The sequence below is a fragment of the Metopolophium dirhodum genome, chromosome 3 (genome assembly GCF_019925205.1).
Source record: "Metopolophium dirhodum isolate CAU chromosome 3, ASM1992520v1, whole genome shotgun sequence".
NCBI classification, from domain to species: domain Eukaryota; kingdom Metazoa; phylum Arthropoda; class Insecta; order Hemiptera; family Aphididae; genus Metopolophium; species Metopolophium dirhodum.
In genome coordinates, this window is record NC_083562.1 from 3,247,336 (window position 1) to 3,268,492 (window position 21,157).

Here is a 21,157-nt window from a genome sequence, read left to right on the forward strand (position 1 = left end):
TATACCGAGGTGGATTCAGGATTGATCCACCTAGATGCGTACTCGAAATACAAATAGGGAACATCACCTGTTGTAGAATCGCATAATATGTGTCGGACAACATAACATATTATTATTTATTGATATATTTCATCATGTTCACCAACGACTTATCATACGAAAAATAGCCGCTGTAATCTATGATATTTGATGGTTTGTTATTCTGTCGTTTCGTGAGCCGACCGTTTTACACTCGTAAAATCATTTGTCGGGTCATTATGCCACGATGAGTGATAAGGATAACACAAAGGGCGCGGTTATTACCACGGTTGTTGATAGAAGATTGTTCAATACAGCCGGTGTTCGAATTGGGCGTCCCCCCCCCCCCGCATGGGAATATCGGGAACTCAGCTCCTAAATCAGTTTTTGATTTTGATAAGCGTTCCCATTATACCACATTTTCCCAAAAGAACGCAGGCATATCAGTGGCGTCATTTGGTGAGAGGGGGGGATTTGCCCCCCCCCCATGACATTAGCGAGCTACTATCGGCACAGGGCCGGATTAACTAACTATTAAATAGAAAAAAGACACTAAGCCATTAGGCACTTAATACTATAGGTACTTAATAGACACAGTCACGTAGAGCCTAGGGCTACAGCCTACAGCCTAAACCAAGGCTAGTCCAACCCCCAGCCCATTAAATATTTTAAAAGTAGATAAATGTCCGTTGTGAACATTATTTATTGACTATTATAATTTTATAATTTGGTTAGTGCAATGATAATGAGAATAAAGAGTTTTTATATTTTAAACGTAAAATTGAGAAGTGTCCAGTGTCTATATTAAAAAATTGTATTCGGTTACGGACTTGCCTAACATATAAAGACCATTTGACTCAAGTCCCTGACTCAAACCAAAACTTACTACAGTATTCAGTATTAACATACAGTTAACACAGTTTTCCAAGTTCTACTGTTGAACATTTTATATTTTTCTAATAATAACGTAGTCTTGATAAAATGTGGACCCTCAAATGTCCAAGTGTACTTGGGTAGGTACTTTCTGAAGTACCTACTTACGACTAAACGTTTTATAGTGTTTCGTACAAATTCTTACAGTAATAGCTGACACCTAACCTAACCTGAGTTACCTAACCTATAATACTAATATCATGTTACTATGATAATATGTTAGTAAGTAGTAAGTACCAATAGTATGGAGTTGAAAACCTATTTTGCGAATTCAGGATACTTGCGGACACATTGCACGATTATTGTCTCATTGAACAGTAAACATATTGCAATACTAATAATACCATATTATATATTGTATGGTTATGATAGTCGCCCAAAGTCCAAACAGACTATTAATTTTTTTCTAAAAGCTTGTATCTGCCCATCGAATTTTTCACTTCTAAGCGGCCCATTTACACATTCGGAGGCCCAAAATTACGCCTATAATTAGAAACTCTGTATAGGTAGGTAACTATAGACATAAAATATTATTCGATTTTCGTGATACGAAATTCACGTATGAACGTTTATTGTTGCCTATATAGAGTTGCCACTGATTAAAGAAATTTTTTTTTAAAAGCTTGAGCTTTGAGCTGCCGAGGTCTGTGTTACGTACCCACGAATTAAGTAATAATATATTAACTATGTACAGCGCGCCCCGCACGTTTCTAATAATATTTGACACTATAAAACCAATAAGGCAATTAGTATAGTATAACATGCGGAGGTCGTTGCAAAAGCGCAGTGAAAACAATTTAAACTATAGAAGGTGTCGTCATACGTCTACATCTTTCCTGGAAAGCCAACACCCATACGAAGGATACGAGCCGACCAGCATACCAAATACGAGACCCGAACTCTGTCTCATGACCGAACTTGGCCACTACTACGACCACCCACTCCAAAGGGCTCAATCATATACAGAGTGATTCATAAAGCGTAAAACACTCATTATCTCAAAAAAGTATTAATGTTTTTGAAAATATTTTTTTACATAGTTTCAAGTTGTTAAAAAAACTATTTTTTTTATTAAAAAATATATTTTTAAATATTTTTTATCTATATAATTTTTTAAGTTTTTACATTTATGAATGACAGCATAGAGTTTTAAATTCATATTCCAAAGCAGAATATTTTTCTAAGTATTTTGATTCATAAAAATCTAATTTAGGGCGAGTAGTCTATGAGGTATACGCATTTAAAGTTTAGATGGGTGGAGTGGAGTGGTACCCCGCAAATGTGTGTCCACTACTCGACTTGTCTAAACCTTAAATACTTATAACTCATAAAATACTGTCCTAAATTCGATATTTATGTATTAAAATACTTAAAAAAATATTCTGCTTTGGAAAATTAAATTAAAACTCTATGCTGTCATTCAAAAAAGTAAAAAACTTAAAAAATTATAAGGATAAAAAATATTTAAAAATATAATTTTTAAATAAAAATGTTTTTTAACAACTTGAAACTATGTAAAAAAATATTAGATATATAGATTATTTTCAAAAACATTAATACTTTTTGAGATAATGAGTGTTTTACGCTTAATAAATCACCCTATGTATATAGAAGCCCTGGACTGAGCGGTGAGAAACACCCTCTGAATTAATTGGTAAAACTTTTTACCGAAATTGGTTCGGTAGTTTTCGCAATTAGCGTTATCAAATACACAAATTCTTCAGCTTTGTAATATTAACACGGCAATAATGCCTATACCTATCTAAATTACAATTAATTTAAATAGGTATGACGTTTTCCCCACAGACTTCTGTACTAACTTCTGTATTATAGAAACTGTGGTATTGCCCGATAAATATTTAGCACAATTGTTGTTTGGGATTAATGTCGTTATAGATTTATAAATATAGATAACAACTAAGTATAAGCAGTATTATCAAAAACTTTATGATAATGATATAAAGTATAAACATTAACTTATTATAAGTATTTAACAATTAAATTATATTTTTAAGTAACCATTATTCTGTTAAAATAGATATAGACTGAAAATAGCTTAATAGTTTTCATAATATAATATTATTTTGTTCTGAGTGATATCTTGTTATAGGTACTTGTAAATATTGTCTCAACCCTTTCATAAATTTAATGTAATGTGTACTTGAGTTTTATTAATTGACGATTGTATTATCTGATGAATATTTATACAGGTAAATGGTTCTGAAATTATAACAATAATATTTTACAACTATTTGTTTCTGTTAAAAGTCAATATTTTATGAATTTTCACTAGTACATTGTAAAATTGTATAAATAGCACCCATAGTGTTTGAGATTTAGGGCGCTGAAGTTCCGCTCCATACCAGAATCTTAAATTATAAAACCACAAAAAAAAAATATTATAAATGTGTAAAATTTACATGGGCTTAGTCCCCTAGCTATGAATTTATTACAATTAATCGTTGTACCTATTCATTTTAGGTATCATACATTTTAGTTGTAAGTATTTAAAGACAAGTAAACCTTTTTTTGAAAAAAAAGATACATAAAGAAAGATTTTCTTCTTTGATATACATTTTTATGTGTTACATACCATTAGTTGTTTAATAAAATGTTTGTATTTCCTTAAAAGTACCAAGTAGTTTCAAAAAAAATATAAGAACAGTTGTAAATGAGACACAAACATTTTTCAATATTATTTATGATCAACATAACGATATAGAAACTGTTAATTGAAATACAATTTTCATTTGTGATTGTAGATCTCATAATTTTTATTTGATCATTGATGATGCAGTATTATTATAACTTACAACTAGTGTCAAATTGCCATAACAATTATTAAAGTCATAATATTTTAGGCCTCATTAGACTTTTGATGTTTACATACAGCCATTCAGGTACTGAAGTCTGAAGTACCTACTAATCATATTTAAAATTTAGTTTTGACAAACCTGTTTTCATTTATACCTGAACGTATTATACAAAGTTCACTTTTACTAATAATACATTTTAATTTTTAAGTACAGTGGAATCTTAATTATTCAAATCGGGTCAGAGGCAAAAAAAAATTAGGGATCAAAAATTTGAGTTATAGAAAAAATTGTTTGTACATAGGCTCAGAGACCAAGACATTCTTTCAAGTTATCGAAAATTTGAGCTATCGAGGTTCCACTGTACTTTAAAAATGAATACTTACTTTCTATTTTTTTTTTTTTTTATTAGAAATAAACAATCTATTCAAGTAATGTACAATAAGCTTATGTGTTAAGAGAATACAGAACGTGAGAAATTGAATAAGAAGCCGCCCACTGGCAATACTTAGCTATCTTTCTATTAAATAATAATTCAATTAACTAAACAATTCATTTATTTTCAGATTATTCTCAAAAATGTCCAGATTGCCACAAATGTTTTTATTCTGCTACATCATTATTAGTACATTTTTTTAGTCACGTTGGTGAAGAAAAATTAGTTGATGCCGATAATAATGAAAATAGTTCAACTTCTAAAAAAAAACATGTAGAAACTAGCAATTATGGATCTTCTAAACCATTGAATTTGACAGTGGGTGAAACTCTTAATCCTTGGAAATATTGTTTGGCCACATATGAAGAAAATAATGATAATCCAGTTAAACCATTAAAAAAAGTAACTAAAAAAAATAAAGAAAAAGACAAGACTTTTGAATGTAGTTTGTGTAGTAAAAAATTTGGGTGGACAACTGATCTTAAAAGGCATTTACTCATTCACACAGGTATTCATTTTATGTTTTTTACATATAGTTATTTGTTTCAAATATTATTGTTACAAATTAGTTTAGTAAAAAAAAACTGTTTTGATGATTTTTATTGTCATTGAAAGTATTTAAAAAAGAAAGATCAATTTTTATTATTAATTTAATTAATTAAATGTATTGTGATTTGTTTATTTAAAGGAGAAAGGCCTTTTAAATGTAATTCATGCCAAGCAGCATTTACAAGAAACTTTTTACTTCAAAAACATTTTGCTCGAGCTCATAAAAAGGTATCTGAAGATGAATCGAAGAAGTTGGAGAACCATGTACATGCTAATGTTACAGAAATAAAATTAAAAATGAAGGAACTAGAGTGCCAAAGGGAACATAGTAAGTCTGCGTCAGATAATGACAGTCAATAAAATAAATGATTTTACTTAAAACAAACCATCTACTCCTAAATAAAAATTGTTACCAAGGAACTTAAAATGTGTACAAAATCTAAATTTGAGTAATATTTTTATTTAATTGATATCACCATATTTTTGTATACTCTGTTTCAAAAGAGAACATACCGGTCGGCGACCAATTTATGTCCGGCGGCGCGCATTCCCCCCAATTTCCTATTGTTAGCGTGATCACGTGGTTCTCAACGCACTAATCGAATCATTCGACATGCGCGAAAGCGGTGTGTTCTCTTATGAAAAGGATTATAGTTATGGTATAAATTCCTTTAAACATTTTTTTTTTTAAATTTATTTGTGGAGGGAGGTTATACCACAATTGTGTGCATCTAAATTCAATTTAGGTAGTTTTAAAATTAAAAATCCCTTTACCTATATTGAATTCAAGTAAATAATATTGAAACTAGTAATTCATAATATTATATCAATATTAATTTTTGAATGTTTTCATGATGATTATTAGTTATATAGATATTATCCTTGGTGAATTGCATAAACCAGATAAAATAATAAAATATTTAGGACTTGTAACAGTTAGGTACCTAGTCTAATTTCAGATGTTTCATTACGTAAAAATGTAATATAGATTATTATCTAAACTACCCTAATTTTACTTGTATAGTAGAGTAGGCAAAGTTCCTTCAAAATAGTATTAATTAAAGTTAAAAATAATAACTAAGGCTCTGATTTATATGACCTAATACTCAAAAAATGTGTACCACCAAAAGAATTATAGTAGGATAAAAAAAACATATAAATGATCAGCTATCTATATAATTGGTTATCAGCTAATTGGTATGTGTGACATTAGGATAAATTTGTGAATCATATTATTTAAACACCAGATTACCTAATGTTGTTTAAGTACATTATATGTATTTAAATATAGTTTTTTTTGTAATATTACTAGAAATATGTTAAAAATTGCCTAAAAAAAATAAACAATGACCTTGAACATCAAAAACATTGAAAAATGAAAAAATGACTCAAAATGTATTAGCATAATGTGTACTGAAAACACATTTGTATATTAGAAGTACCAAGTCGAATATTTCAGAGAAAAAATGCAAAATCCGAGCCCTAATAATAACTATCCTATATAATTAAAAGTACATCGGTACAATAATTTCTAAAATATAATAATATATACTTTATTGTTTGGTATTTTTGTTTTTGTAAAACTAATATTATGTAGGATACTTTATGCATTATTTTTAATTACATTAACAATTTTTTTGTAATGATTTTCATCTTTAAAAAATTGGTACATACTTAATAATATGTTCCCGTACGTTTCCTATGTACAATTCAGTAGGTTAGTATGCAACTTATATTTTTTTGAGATAACCAACAAAGTTTTATTACTAGGCTTGTAGTTAGATTGAGTACAGTCGAGTATGAGTCATTGAGTTAGTTTGTGTTCTAAAGTGTTATATGAATTGGTAAATTTCAACTATAGTCTGTGAATTTATATTAAAATATTTTGATTAAGTTGTATGCTGAAATAATTTTTAGATTATTACAGCTATTTGTAGGTAGTAGGTACTAAACAAGTTTCAAAATAATTTCAAATATATAATATAATACAGTATATACCTTGTTATAATTTTATTTTATCTATACCTACTTAAAAATGTATAGGTAACTCATAAGAATGAATTATTTTTATCATTATAAATATACATATTTAATTTAGGTATATTATTAGTATACCAAATACGTATATATTTTTTTTCATTTCTTTTCATGTTATAATTACCTATGTATTTTAATTTATAATTATTATTTATTGTTCTAAATATAAACTTATTTTTTACTTACCTGTAAGGCAATATATGGGTAATTTTAAGAGTTTAAATGTCTCATAAAATGTTTTCTTTCTCTGTAATTCTTGAAGGGAGCTTCCCCTTTGAACTTTGGGTATTTAAAAATGTAACACTCCCCTTAAAAATTAACTCAGTAATGGCCTTGTATACCTGGTAAACTAATTGTATTACAAATATGTATCTACAGTATTATTTTAATAGTTAAATACACACATTATAGTGGATCTATTTGTTGACATATTATATCCTTATAAGGTACAAAAAATGATCAATTAATTTATTACCTATTAATAATTGTATAAAAAAATGTATAACTATTATTATTATTTATTAAAAAGTGCGTTGATGTGCTTAAGTATTCTCAGTACACAAATGAATTATTTGATAACAAACATATTTTATGATGAGTTAGTACACAATGGACATCTATATAATCATGCAGTGGCGGCATAAATAGCTATTTTATTTAACTTGTACTTCATGTAAAAGTGGCGATGAGTATATTTTAATGTTGTACTCATTTATAATTTACGAATAATTTATGTAATTTTTATGGATTGGGTTTGGCCATTCACATTAATACAGAAACAATTGGTGAATGGGTACTTATTTTAAATAGTCGCTTCATAAAAAAAAAATTTCACGCCGCCACTACAACTCTCATGCTTGAATTGGCAGGGGAAGTAAGAACCTCTTCTCTTTAAAAGAAATTCACTTACTTAAATCGTCTAAATCAAAAGTCATTAAATAATTAGAAACACAAATTTAAACATTCAAATATTGTCACTATATTTTCACCAATTCAAGCATTAAATATAGAAGATTTATACTGATTATCTTAAAATATAATTTTGTTAATTGTTATTCAATAGTTACTTATGTAATGGGAAATCAATGAGAGTAATTAGGGGACAGCTTTCCGTGTACTTTGCATTAGTTATTTTAAACAATTATACAATATTTTTTTTTTACTAGGTAAATAAAATGTATTTTTTTGTTTGAAGTACCTATTTTATAATTATTACTAGTCGTATCTAGTCTTAGATTTTAATATTAATTACTATGTATTATTAAGGATACTGTATGACAATAAAATACAAATATGACAATAATTTTTGTTTGTAACTCAATAAAAAACAAATGACAATAATTTTTGTTTGTAACTTACATAAATAAAGACTTTATTAAAAACATATGCGATCAATAATTATTTATAATACAATACTTGTTGCTCAACAAGAAAACATACTAAAATGGTATATTATATAGGTAATGATTTTAGGTACATTTAGTATTTGGCATTTGAGCGAAAGGTGGAGGTACTTACCTTAAAACAAATTAGTAAAACTACTATAATAAATACACTTTAGTATTGGGTTTTATAGGAATATTATTTTTATTACATATTAACTTCCCATAGTTTTAAATTATTATCCATTACTTCATGGAACCAAGCTCGTTTTTGAACGTCTTTAAAAGCCGGCGCCAAGGTTTTTAATTCGAGCTTGAGTAATGCTTCGTTGCCTAACATTCCATTCAATTCACTTAACAATTTCGTGTCTCCATGCAATTTCAGTAAGGAGGCAAACCCAAAGACAAAAAACTTCACTCTTAGTCTTTGGTGTGCCCAATTTTCAACAGTTGCATTACCACTAGCTGATTGTATTTTACCCACATGTTCTGCGTACCACGGTGAGAAGTATCCAATCAACTCTTGATTAGAGATCTGCGACACGCCTTTTGTTTTTAAGCGTTCTTTAATTACTTTGTAAGCGTTTGGAGCATATACATACACCTAAAAAGTTAATACAAATTAAATACAAGTAACATATATTGATAGCAGTTGATTATTCAGAAAAATATAATGGTGGAGGGAGGAGCACATGCAAATTAAACTACATAATATTAAATACCTCCATAATATAGCTTTAGTTGCATGCATAATAATTTGTTCACATATCTAGTTACAAATGTCAAATATATAATACATTTTAATGATAATGATTATTAATAACTATCATAAAATGTATCACATCGACAAATGATGGCGAGGAAGCACAGACAGGGACGTTGTGCCCCCCCCCCCCTTTAAATTTGCCCTCGGTAGATAGTATTAAACAGTACCTAATAGTATTTAAATTTGTTTTTAATATTTCGTACTTCATAATATCTATTCTAATAAAATTCAGTCGAATTAAAAGTCATTTGCAAACTTTTTAGCTCAATAATGATTGAAGTGTGTTTAATTTTCGACATACATTATATTGGGATGGAAAAAAAAATTTGATTAAATATCATGCAATATCAGTATATCGCTCCAGAGTTCCAGAGTTCAGACAGCAAAAGTTAATACATCTGGTAGGCGGTATGTAATTGATATATTTTGTGCAGATTTATTAATAAGGTTTCTTGAGCAATAGTTTTGCGACGAATGCTGTGTCGCGCGTCATCATTATATCGTAATAAACTGTATTATAGCAGCTATATGGTTTATACGGCTGCTGTGCTTATGCTTTAATTGCCAATGGATTAACTGCAGCAAAAACAATGGACACTTGCCTGATAGAGGGAATTGCCTGTGACATATGACGTCACGTAATGAGATCCAAAACTCCGGACGAATTCAATGACCGACAAACTATCGCCGACATTAACAGAGGCCACCTGTTTGGCCACTGGCTCGTGAAGGTCGGTGCTCTCCATATCCATTTCCAAATCGGCTGTCTCCCTATGCCTAGCCACCCTGACGAGAACATAACAATGATCGCCGGTTACATAAGACACGTCTAAACCTGCATTGAAATATTATATACATCGTTGGTTAGTAGGTAAATAATAATACACGACGGTATAGATATTATATTGTACGTAGCGCATTGTTTCGAAATAAAACAGATCAATTAATTTTGGTGGCACTTATTAATTATGCACGAGTAAAATGTATTATGTTTATGCATTATACCATAATGTTATTCACCATACATAGGTGATAGGTACGCCTTGTACCCAATTAACGTTTTGGACTTATCTGCAGTAATATGTCATGTATATAATATTGTGTATTATCCAACAAACCTAAATTCCTGGCCAACGTAAATTTCGACCAGCTGCCCGTGAACGCCTGCCACGGCTTGTCCAGTCTCTCCACGGAAAAATCTCTAAAGTAGGCTTGCATTAATTGTTTTACGTTATCGCAAAATTCCATGTGGAAATCCCCTTGGAAGACTTGGCCTCCACCACCTCCGATGCTTCTTTTGAGGCTAATATTAACGTAAACATACATTTTTTCTTTTAGTTTTGGATACAAAAAGCTTTTTAAAATAGCATATTCACCATAATATACTAATATAATATAATATATATATGCGTAAAAATTATGTTATTTATTCCATATCCATTCAATATTAACCTTTGTTTTTCTGGCAGATTCGTAAACACGTCGACCGTGGGTTCTCTGAATATCCACGAATGATCGGTGTCATTTCTGGGGACCACTCTCATACTTATGCTAAAGTATCCATAACGATTGAACACGTTGATGGCGTTACCCACTTTGATGTCCGCTTGAGCCTTCTGTTGAAGCCTCAACGCGTAAAGAATAAAAACCATTAACGCCTTGGCCCCATCGAGGCCCATCGCTTGACCTGTAAAATGACAATACATACTATATTAAATTGGTATAATCATTGACCATTGTTACAACATAATATGGTACAGGCATACGATAATATCATGCTGCGTGCAGCGGACAAAAGTAATTTTTTGTTATATTTTAATTGCATTTTTAATATTAAACACAGGTACTGAGGTACGCGAATATAATATTATAAGGGATACACATACACATTTTGGGTGAGCTGTAGTTATGGTTTAGGTGTGTAATATAGTCACGGTAAATTTTAAATATAATCACTATATGATATATATTGACATTTTTTCAACACTCAAATGATTAAACCGATATAAATGTCGATATTAGATAAAAAAAATTACACTACTTGGAAAGTTCTGAAAAATAAAATTAATAGAAGTTGATCGTTTAAGTCGGACTAGCTACAAATGCCTACAATGGCGTGCCACTAAAAATGTGGAATGAACTTAATGTTTATAAATCAATATTGGTTTTACGTAATACGCAGGTTAGTTATAAAACTATAAAATATTATTCGTCACCTATAATAAGGCAAAAATCATATTATTATTAATATATACGGTCCCATTATTATATTTATTATGATTGGTATATTTTGTTATCTATAAAATTATACTGTTTTATGTTCGTTGTGAGATCGAACGTGATTCAAACTGTTTTATTTATTAATGTTTCATTGTTTGTATATTTAAGTGTCGATAATTAATGTATGACCTAGGTGGCTAGGTAATGGTTATACATTTAGATATTGTAACATACACTATTACATAGGCACTACGTGTCTATCTATATACGTACGTAGGTACTCTAGTGCCCCCATGTACACGGCTACACTCTAAAGTAAGTATATATAATCTGGCACCGAAATAACATAATAAATAATAATAATGTATTTAGATACCTACAACGAAAAACGATAAACAATATACACAGTACACACGTATACGAGACATGCATGATTAAACACGGAATGACTATATTATACTAGCTAGACCAACTATTTTCTATAATAACAACTATAATATTATATAGGAAGGTATATGCGAGAATACACATACACTATTATGTATATGTACAGTATTTTATATTTATCCGCCGTCCATACCGATTACCGATGTTGATCTCCATAAAAAAATACGATAAGTACTATCATTGATTATAAATACTAGTATTAATAACTAGTATTTATAATCAATGGTACTATATTATGGATGGTTGTAATAGTGCAGGGACTTTTATACATCGTATTATATTTTAGGTAAATGTAAATGTGTGTTCTGTCATGAATTAACTTGCATTACGATATTATTGATATCATTAATTGAAATTAAAATTAAAAATATTAATATTAAACGTTAATCGATGGGTATTATTGTCATTATAGTTGAACAAGAATTTACAAAAACGAATAAAATAAATGATGGTAATCCACAACTATAATATAAGAATCCAAAACTGGAAAGTTAGGTATTTTATTGCTATTATTTGCAACCGCTTTCACATTTATTATTGCGTGCCTATATACTCATCAGAGGTGAAAAACTTATTTGGATTGATTTATGAGCAATGACGGTTAGTGTTAATCTTTTATAATAGGTAAAGGGTAGAGTGAATATCTAGAAAAAAACAAGGGTACTTTTATATTTTTATTTTACGAGATTTTAGAGTGGCATACATAAACTAAAAAATTGTCTGGATTTTGTTAAAAACTATAGACGAACTGTTGCGTCACATAGTTTAACCTAACCCTTTTAAGTTTTATTACTTCCCATGAAGAGAATCGACAAATGCATAAAAAAAACACTATTATATTATTGGTACCTATGTATTATCATTTAAAAAAAAAAAGGTGGATAAGTGGATGTCGCTCTGCTGTACGGTAGGTTACAAGTGGGTCACTGTAATGGATGGTGTTAAATTTGAATTCAATGATATAATATCATTGTATAAGAAAAACGATTCTGAGCGAAAACGGTCAGTCACCCTATGATATTACCAAGTATATTTGATGATATTATTGTGAATAAAGTAATTTATATATAACCTATTAACGTGGAGCCTTGTTTTAAATTTTCAATCCTTAGCTATAAAAGTTAAACATTTTATAAATTTTTAACCACAAAATAATTAATAAATTATAAATTTGATAAATGTTGTCAAAATTTGAACTTTAAATGCTTATAAAAAAAAATTGTGCAAATGTATTTTTAATATTTTTCAACTGCTATTAAAACGATATATCAGGAGTCTAATATTAAATTTTCACGCTTTTTTACCCAACAAATAAAAATTTATTGATATTTATAGAAAAAAAAACTAAAAAAATTGAAAACTGACAATGTCTGTAAACAGCTCAAAAAGTGTCAACATAATATCAAAACTGTATGGTGTATAGAAAATAAAAATATAAACATTCAGTAAAATTTTCATGTATCTACAGTTATTCGTTTTTGAATAACAACAAATTAGCAAAATGAGAAATCGAGTGAATACCAAATGTTGTAAAAATATGAATTTCAAACAGTCATACAAATTTAATTTGATTTTCTTGTAGACATTTTTTTTTTTGATAAAGGTAGACATACTTACGAAGAATTTTGTATTACATTTTAAAATCTTAGATTTAATAAGAAAAATTTTAATTAATTTCCAACTCAAAATAATTTGCTAATTTTCGTGATTTTTCCTTATTTTGTCAAGATTGAACTTTAAATGCTTATAATTAAAAACTGTGACTAAGGATTTTTAATTTTTTTCATCTGCCTTTGAAACAATAAACTAGGAGCCTTCTATTAAATTTTCAAGCTTTTTTACTCAATAGATAAAATTTTATTGATATTTATAGAAAAAAAAACTAAAAAAATTGAAAACTGACAATGGCTGTAAACAGCTCAAAAAGAGTCAAAATATTTGGAAAATTTTATGGTGTATAGAAAATGCTAATATAAACAACCAGTGAAAATTTCATGCATCTACGGTCATTTGTTTTAGAGTTACACCAATAACCAAAATCGATTTTGTTAAAAATCGATTTTGCGTAAAAATTCCCGTTTTTCCTTAATTTTTCTTTTGTTTTTCACATCGCTTTTGAAAACTACTGGGAAATTAAAATTTTGACCTCCCCAATGCACCAACGATATTCACTTTCCCATCAAACAAGATACTGAAGTCGAAAATCGAAGCATTATTTCGACTCTTATCGTGTACACAGACACAAAAATAAAAAAATAAAAAAAAAAAATAAAAAAAAAAAAAAAAAAAAAAAAAACACACATCATTGTAAAATCAATACATTCATCGTTTCACTCAGAATCTAAAATATAATATTATATAAAATAAGTTTTTATAAATAGTCACACCATTCACCATGCTATAAAAAAATGTCGGGGAACAAGCACGGAGGAAGAGAACTGCAGTAATAATATTATAATCTTATTATATTATGTGCTAACATATTATATTATAAGTTATGCTGATAAAATAATATGTATAAATCATTATCACGGATTACTTTTATGTAATGTTAAATATAATTCTAGCAAAAACGTTTGTTTATTAGAGGAAGTGTGATGAGATTTGATCACCCCTTATTAATTTTTTTTCTTATGGCTCTTAGGTATACGACGATGTGTATAATGTATATGTTTACACTACATTATAATAACGACATGGAATATTCAACATAATATAGAAGTTGAAATAATTTTAAATATAATATACATATATACTAGTTGATCCCGTGCACTTTGTTGCCCGTGAAAATGGCAACTCTTAAAAAAATTATGATTGTTCAACTCCTTTTGGGTGTAAGTCGGTGCAGTAAGTGCAACACAGCCACCCTGGTAGGCAATCCGACTAGGTGCGTCAGACCGCGGACAAAGTTCAAATCATCCACCTTGGTATAGGCAACGTTCGAAAATTCGATTTGATGCAAGCTTGTACCTGAGCTTAATAATGTATGGACCTGATAAGTGATAACCGAATAACCAATGGCAAGCAATAATAAATAAATACTAATTTCTACTAATTAATTCTACTACCTATAACCAGGTTACCATGGCAACCATTTATAAACAAAGATGTCCACCGTAAATCTCAGTCTCCGTTTGAGCACCTCCCAAGGTGGTGGTAGGAGGGTGAAAAATACTTTACGACCCATTCTCATACCTACCAAATATAAAAAAAAATTTCATTAAAATCAGTCGAGTCGTTACAGAGGAGTTCGTACACTAACACCGGAGCACGAGATTTTTATGTATTAGATTACAAAATTATTTTATTTATTATAGTTAATATTAAATTCACATATTGTGTAGGCACATGAAGTATTGAAGTAGGTAGGTACCTAACTAGCAGTTAGCACGACATTGCACAAGAAGTTAATTTGTTTGTGGAGATGATTGATTTCAAAATAAAATATAAATAAATATATTTAATAAAATACATTTTAAAAGTGAGATTTACTGTGCAGCGTTCTATAGAACCCCACAATATCGTAATTAAAAAATATTAAATAATAATGTTCCCGACAATAATATACCTACACGTCTACAAAACATATAATTATCATTGTTTATCCTATATAGGTATATATTGTTGTGTTTTGTGTACAACTTGGTGGTCGACGAGTTGGTATAATTATAATATTATTCTTTTGACTAATCGACCTTATTAAAATCGTTCATACATAATAATACTACACAAATTATACAATTTCACAACCAATTTTTGAATAATGATGACATATTTATGGCTGTATGGGTAACTATACAATTAATGAAATAATTTTAAAACGTGCATCATTCTCTATCTATTACAATACATTGCGGTGGTTCATTATTCAATCGTCGGTCTAATGAATCAAAATAATAAAAATAAAAATACCACTACCGTGCTCACATTTCTTTGTTAAGAAAAAAAAAATAAAGTTTTCATGATGCAATATGCAGCGTATGATGCCAGTGTACATGACCTATGCATCTTTATTAAAAAAAAAATCTTTCCGAAGTCTACGCGTATTATTAGTCGGCAGCGTTGCGCAAAATTCGTCAATGTCTTTAAAAAAGATCGACGTAAAACATCATAAGAAAAAATAATTTTGAAGGGTACTTTAAAAACAGTGCAAAAGTATAATATAATAATAATAATGATGATGGTGTATGCACCGTATACTGTGTACCTATATATTATGATGGTCCTGCACTCTGTAACATCAGACCGGGCATAACTTGCATGGCTACATTGTACATATTTTATACGGTTATACTATAACCTAACCTATACTTTTTTTTTATAGGATTAAATTGTATACAAGTACCTACAACACTAATCGTGTGTAACTAGAAATTTGAATCGAAATGCAATTAACTGAACTAAAAACGTTCAGACGGGATTTAACAGAATGTTTTTCGGTAATGCAGTCGGTCCGATTTCGTTAGTCCGCGTCCTTATTCAATTCCGGTTCATAGATAAATATATATAGAGTGGCAGATCGTCAGCGAAGAAGAACATTATAGGTACTATCGAAACACTTCCGTGACCGTTACGGATATTTTACTTTTAAAATCGGATTAGTCATTATATCTATATACAATGCACATAATAACAGGTATTGATGAGATATACCTAATATAATATAGAGTTACGCACGCACTCACGCCACTTAAATAGTTAAATGTATAATCGCATATTATTATGTATACAGATTACAGATGTGAGCGTATTTTCGACCATTCTTCCTCTGGTAATGTAGACGATAAAATATTATAAACAATGAGTTTTATCTGTTATGTACATCAACAGGTCGTCGACGAATAAAAAAATAGGGATATTATGAGTTTCATACTTATCGTACACTAACGTCCTAAATGTCTGACCGGCCCACGCATACCTAGGTACTTAATGTATACCTACCCAGGTAATCTCGTCGACTCGTAATAATATTAATTTGTATGTATATAATATAGACACGCTGGACGATAGGTATAATTATAATAATTTATTATGTATAATATAGACATGAAATCTGCACGCGTCGTCATCACAATAAGTCCCTTGCGCGATTTCAAAACCTAATTTATTATCATGGTATAGGTATATGGTATACCTATATAGTTATACTATAATATTATAATATTATATATAGGTAGGTAACATTGAAAAAAATCGTGAAATCTCCTACCCATCGCGCAGCAGTGAACCGGACATTGTAGCCTTCAAGTTATTGCAAAAAAAGAAAAAAGCGCATATTATTATTATCGTCATTATATTCGGATTGTTTTATACACACAAAACGCGTGAGTTGTACAAAAAACGACTGCCTGAGCTACACAATATTATATATATTTAGACAATATTAAACGGGTGTGTTCGCGTACATAATGCATAATATAGTATAACAATGATGTGTGTGTGTGTTTTATATGATGTCGCCTAAGGGGAAAATTGTCCGTACTGCATGTTTATAACGAACAAATAAAAACAATTTGTTGATCTCACCTCCGTGGCGGCCGGTCCGGGTGTCCTTCGACGGATAAAAAAAATTCCCAGATTTGATCTCAATAAAAAGTGGCGTGCACTTATGTTACGCTCGTTATATTATATATGTGTACTGTCGACTTATAATACACATACGAGTGATGTTGTGCGTACTTGCGTGCATATGTGTAGGTATAGCCGGCGATGACCATCATGAACCACAAACTCGAGTAGTTTTCATTGTCCCAAACATATACATATAGGTACACGCGGAAACCTTTAAATATTATTATTATACTCGAATTCCGGAGAGTTAATCGCGTGTAATGATGTAAACCCGTGGTGATCGCGGTACACACTCGTTGCAGTATATAATTTATGTATATATTGACGGACTTGACTATTTGACACTGAAATCAAATTTAAATAATACGCGTACGATGACTGACAACTCTCAACTCATGCATGTTTATCACAGTTCAATAATATAATATGTAGTATGTATCTACCTAGTTGGGTATTAAATTAATTAATTGCCCTAATTAATTTAGTATGTGACCTACAAGACCGATAATTAATTTGAAAACAGGCAAATTAAAAATCATAAAATTATGTTAATAATTATTTAATTAATTAGTAATACAAATATAAAATAATACAGTATTATATTTAATAATGTCAAAATCAGTCAAACAAAATGTGAGTTGAAAAAAATGTATGAATACATTAAATTAGTCTAAAAATGTCATAAACAAATTTAATTTAATTTTTTAAAATACTTTTTGTTTATTAATTAAAAAATACCTGTTAATAGATCGGTACCCGTACATTACCCGTACATAACATAGATAATCGTCTTGGTAGGTCACATACTAAACTCAATTTTCACTCGGTAGGTCACATACTAAACAAATACCCCTAATTGTATATAGAAGCCCCAAGACGCTGACCGCACCAATTTTTCCTTTAATAATAAACTAATTTATATTTTAATTTTAAAGTATACTTAAGGACCAGATTTTTATACCATTTAGGGAATGTCTTGTGACGATACCAACTTCATTTTTCAAATGAGAACCACCTATATGGAAGTACTGAAGCATATGACTCTTTTAAAAATGTTTATCTACGTATCATTATATCAAAATCACGAAATTTGAACGAGCAGTTTTTCCATTTTTTAATATTATGTACTATAAATTATAATAGTATAATAGGTCTAAGCTAGGATAATAGGTCAATGATAATAGGTTTGAAACATAGTATGATCATGATGGTTTGAAAATTATAGTGATTAATACTTATATCTTTCAACATTTTATAACTTGTATAAAGGTTGTCAGAGTTGTAACTAATAATAGTAGATTCAATGTCATTTATTTTATAGTATGCATTTTGATACCTAACTCGAAAATTACTCGTTTGAATTTTCATTTAGATACATAACAATTTTAAAAAAGTCATCTGCTTAACATATTACAGTAAATTAGTAAAACAGGTCAGTTCTTAGGTATTTGAAATAAAGAATTTAGTTTCGCCATTTAGAAAGGCAGGAATATCCCGTAATCCTACATGTTAAGTGGTATAAAAATATCTTATAGATAATTGTAAATATTTAATTTAGGTAGGTACTGATTTTGATAATGGGCTTCATTGCAGAGAGGAGTTCGTGGGGGTGTAAATACTTAATACTAATTTATATCGTGGTGCTCTATAACGTGGTGCTTAAAAATTCCAAAAATCAGAACTCGAATTAATTCATTATTAAATGAAAAACGGGGGTGAACGTGTTCGGTGAATCACTCTGTATACATGCAACCATTAAATTACACACTCATCACTACGCACAGTGCCTATACATATTAGTGTAATTGCACCGAAAAATGCTTTATATATATACATTACGTTTCTATATGATATATATTAGCTATTATTATATAGCTGAAGGTGTCTAATCTACAGGTATATTCATATATTATATTATTATGTACCAGCTATTACCATAGGCATATATAACCGCCAGAAACCGGCCAACGATATCCCGGACCCGTCGGCTCTGCAGCCGCAGTTATATGTATAATAATATTATTGTTATTACCGGCGAGCGTTGCGGAACTAATGAAGTAATAACAACGTACATACACCCCGAAAAGTACGTCGATACGGGCCGAATCGCGTAGGTATCTGGTATAATATTGACTACATAGCTATTTACGTTTGTCAGGCAGGTACCTATCGGACAATATTATTATTATTATTATTATTATTACGATTGAACGCGGCCGCAGTGGCGTTTATTTGTGGTGACGTAATGCCGAGCTCTTATTGTAGATAGGTACCCGCCAGTGGTGACACGCCTGAACGGGTACGTCCTGGATTAATTGACCACCCGATCGTGACATACCGAAATCGGTAAGTAGGTATGTTTCCACGAAACGAAAAGACCACCAGTACTACCACTCACCTCGTACCTAGTGACTCGACCGCCAATTAAAATCTTCTTTTGTATACTTACCTACGTAGACGACATCGAAACCATTTTAAAATTATATGTATGAATCTGGTCTTCCAGTATAAAGATAATACATTAAAAATACAATGTCTCTGTGAATTCGTCATGTTATTTTTTTTTCGAAAACAATACGTATGTATACATACTATACGGTATATTATAAATTATGATAGGTATACACTGCAGATCGAAAAGCAATCATTGTAACATTATTTTATGTGTATATTTTTTTTTTTTTTTTGCTGGATAAATACCTAGTAATATATAGGTGCGATAGGTGCAATACTAGTTACAGTGGTAAATCTACCCCGATTCTTTGATATAGACTATATCAAAGAATCAATTGCCAATGGGTAAACTGTTTGTGGTCAGTCGAAGTGAAATAATGCCATAATTATAGATATACCAACATCAATTAAGATTCTAGGCCCCGTGCCTCCCCCCCCCCCCCATCGGCAAAGGCGCAACTAGAGCTACATTTTAGGGGGTGCTAAAATTATGTATAATGTATACACTTAACTCGTGAGGGGCTTTGTCAATTAATAACAAAGTTTTGCTATAACTTCAACTTTATTACCTATTTAATTGTAAATATTATTACACTTACCAAGTAAATAATTGTCTTATTATTACAATATAATATTTTACAAGTTACAACTATATACCTAACAAATCCAAATAACTACAGACGTTTGATATTGGTTAATAAGAATATATAATGTATTATTTTAAACCTATTTTCTTTATTTTTGTGCTATATGTGTTATCTAACACTGATTCTGTTTTAATATTATTTGAAATGTCTCCATTGAGCGGAAATCGAAGGGGTTAAGCGCCCTCCTTTTTTATTTGTGCGGGATCGAAGCCCCCCCCCTCCTCCCGCACAAATGTATGTTAATAATGTTAGCCCCTCCCTGAAATTTATTCCACTCTTCCAAAATATTATTGCTTCTACTTAACCAGTTTTAGCTATAAAAAAACATTTATATTGATTCAGGGGGAAATGTCCGGTACCGCTAAAAAACCCGGGGGTGAAAACTGAAAAGGCACGGGGTAAACATCCAAATACCATAAATTTAATGACATATATAATATAATTATATATCCATAATTTGTGTCGCCACTAAATTACTATAAGAATTAACAAACTTACCAACAAATAACAATCTATATACATATATAAATAATTTGTTTGTCCTCTATAGACTCAACATCTACTAGACCATTTTCAATAAAAGTTATATCCTTATTTAGGATCAATACCTAGATTTCTTGAGACAAGGAGGGTGTTTATAACTTTTGTTTTCCTCCCTCTATAGCGGTTGGTATAGAGTGGACCACACATTATGAATTTAGTTGTTTTTTTTTGTGTATTTAAATTGTTACAACAATCTGTAAGTGATAATATTACTATTAAAATAAATAGAAGTACCTATATGAGATGTAAAAATGTTAACAGTTATATTTTTTAAAAAAACAACAAATTTTAAAACCAAATATTTTTTAACACAATATTACAATGATTACTTTTATGATTTC

At 29.8% G+C, this 21,157-nt stretch overlaps 2 protein-coding genes across 2 annotated transcripts; one reads left to right on the forward strand and one right to left on the reverse strand.

Annotated features, from left to right (window-relative positions):
- The first annotated feature begins 2,921 nt into the window (after window positions 1-2,921).
- Window positions 2,922-8,170, forward strand: LOC132940487 (zinc finger protein 91-like). Its single transcript, XM_061008130.1, has 4 exons — window positions 2,922-3,161; window positions 4,331-4,708; window positions 4,889-5,077; window positions 5,254-8,170. Exons 1-4 carry the CDS (start codon window positions 3,146-3,148, stop codon window positions 5,346-5,348), a joined length of 678 nt encoding a protein of 225 aa, XP_060864113.1. The 5' UTR covers window positions 2,922-3,145; the 3' UTR covers window positions 5,349-8,170.
- LOC132940486 (torso-like protein) lies at window positions 8,079-11,046 on the reverse strand. The gene is made up of 5 exons (XM_061008128.1): window positions 10,821-11,046; window positions 10,387-10,621; window positions 10,053-10,237; window positions 9,537-9,769; window positions 8,079-8,772 (listed from the first exon to the last, which is right to left on the reverse strand). The coding sequence occupies exons 1-5, from the start codon at window positions 10,822-10,824 to the stop codon at window positions 8,377-8,379; spliced, it is 1,053 nt and encodes a 350-aa protein (XP_060864111.1). The 5' UTR covers window positions 10,825-11,046; the 3' UTR covers window positions 8,079-8,376.
- Between the last annotated feature and the right edge of the window lie 10,111 nt (window positions 11,047-21,157).

Bases quoted from the DNA above. Each gene is read 5' to 3' on its own strand.
- LOC132940486 (XM_061008128.1), bottom strand. The intron at 10,238-10,386 runs GTTAATATTGAA...CGTTAATATTAG, and splicing joins AATCTGCCAGAAAAACAAAG to CCTCAAAAGAAGCATCGGAG. The intron at 8,773-9,536 runs GCAAGTGTCCAT...TTAACTTTTTAG, and splicing joins CAGGCAATTCCCTCTATCAG to GTGTATGTATATGCTCCAAA.
- LOC132940487 (XM_061008130.1), top strand. The intron at 4,709-4,888 runs GTATTCATTTTA...GTTTATTTAAAG, and splicing joins GCATTTACTCATTCACACAG to GAGAAAGGCCTTTTAAATGT. The intron at 5,078-5,253 runs GTAAGTCTGCGT...CTGTTTCAAAAG, and splicing joins AGAGTGCCAAAGGGAACATA to AGAACATACCGGTCGGCGAC.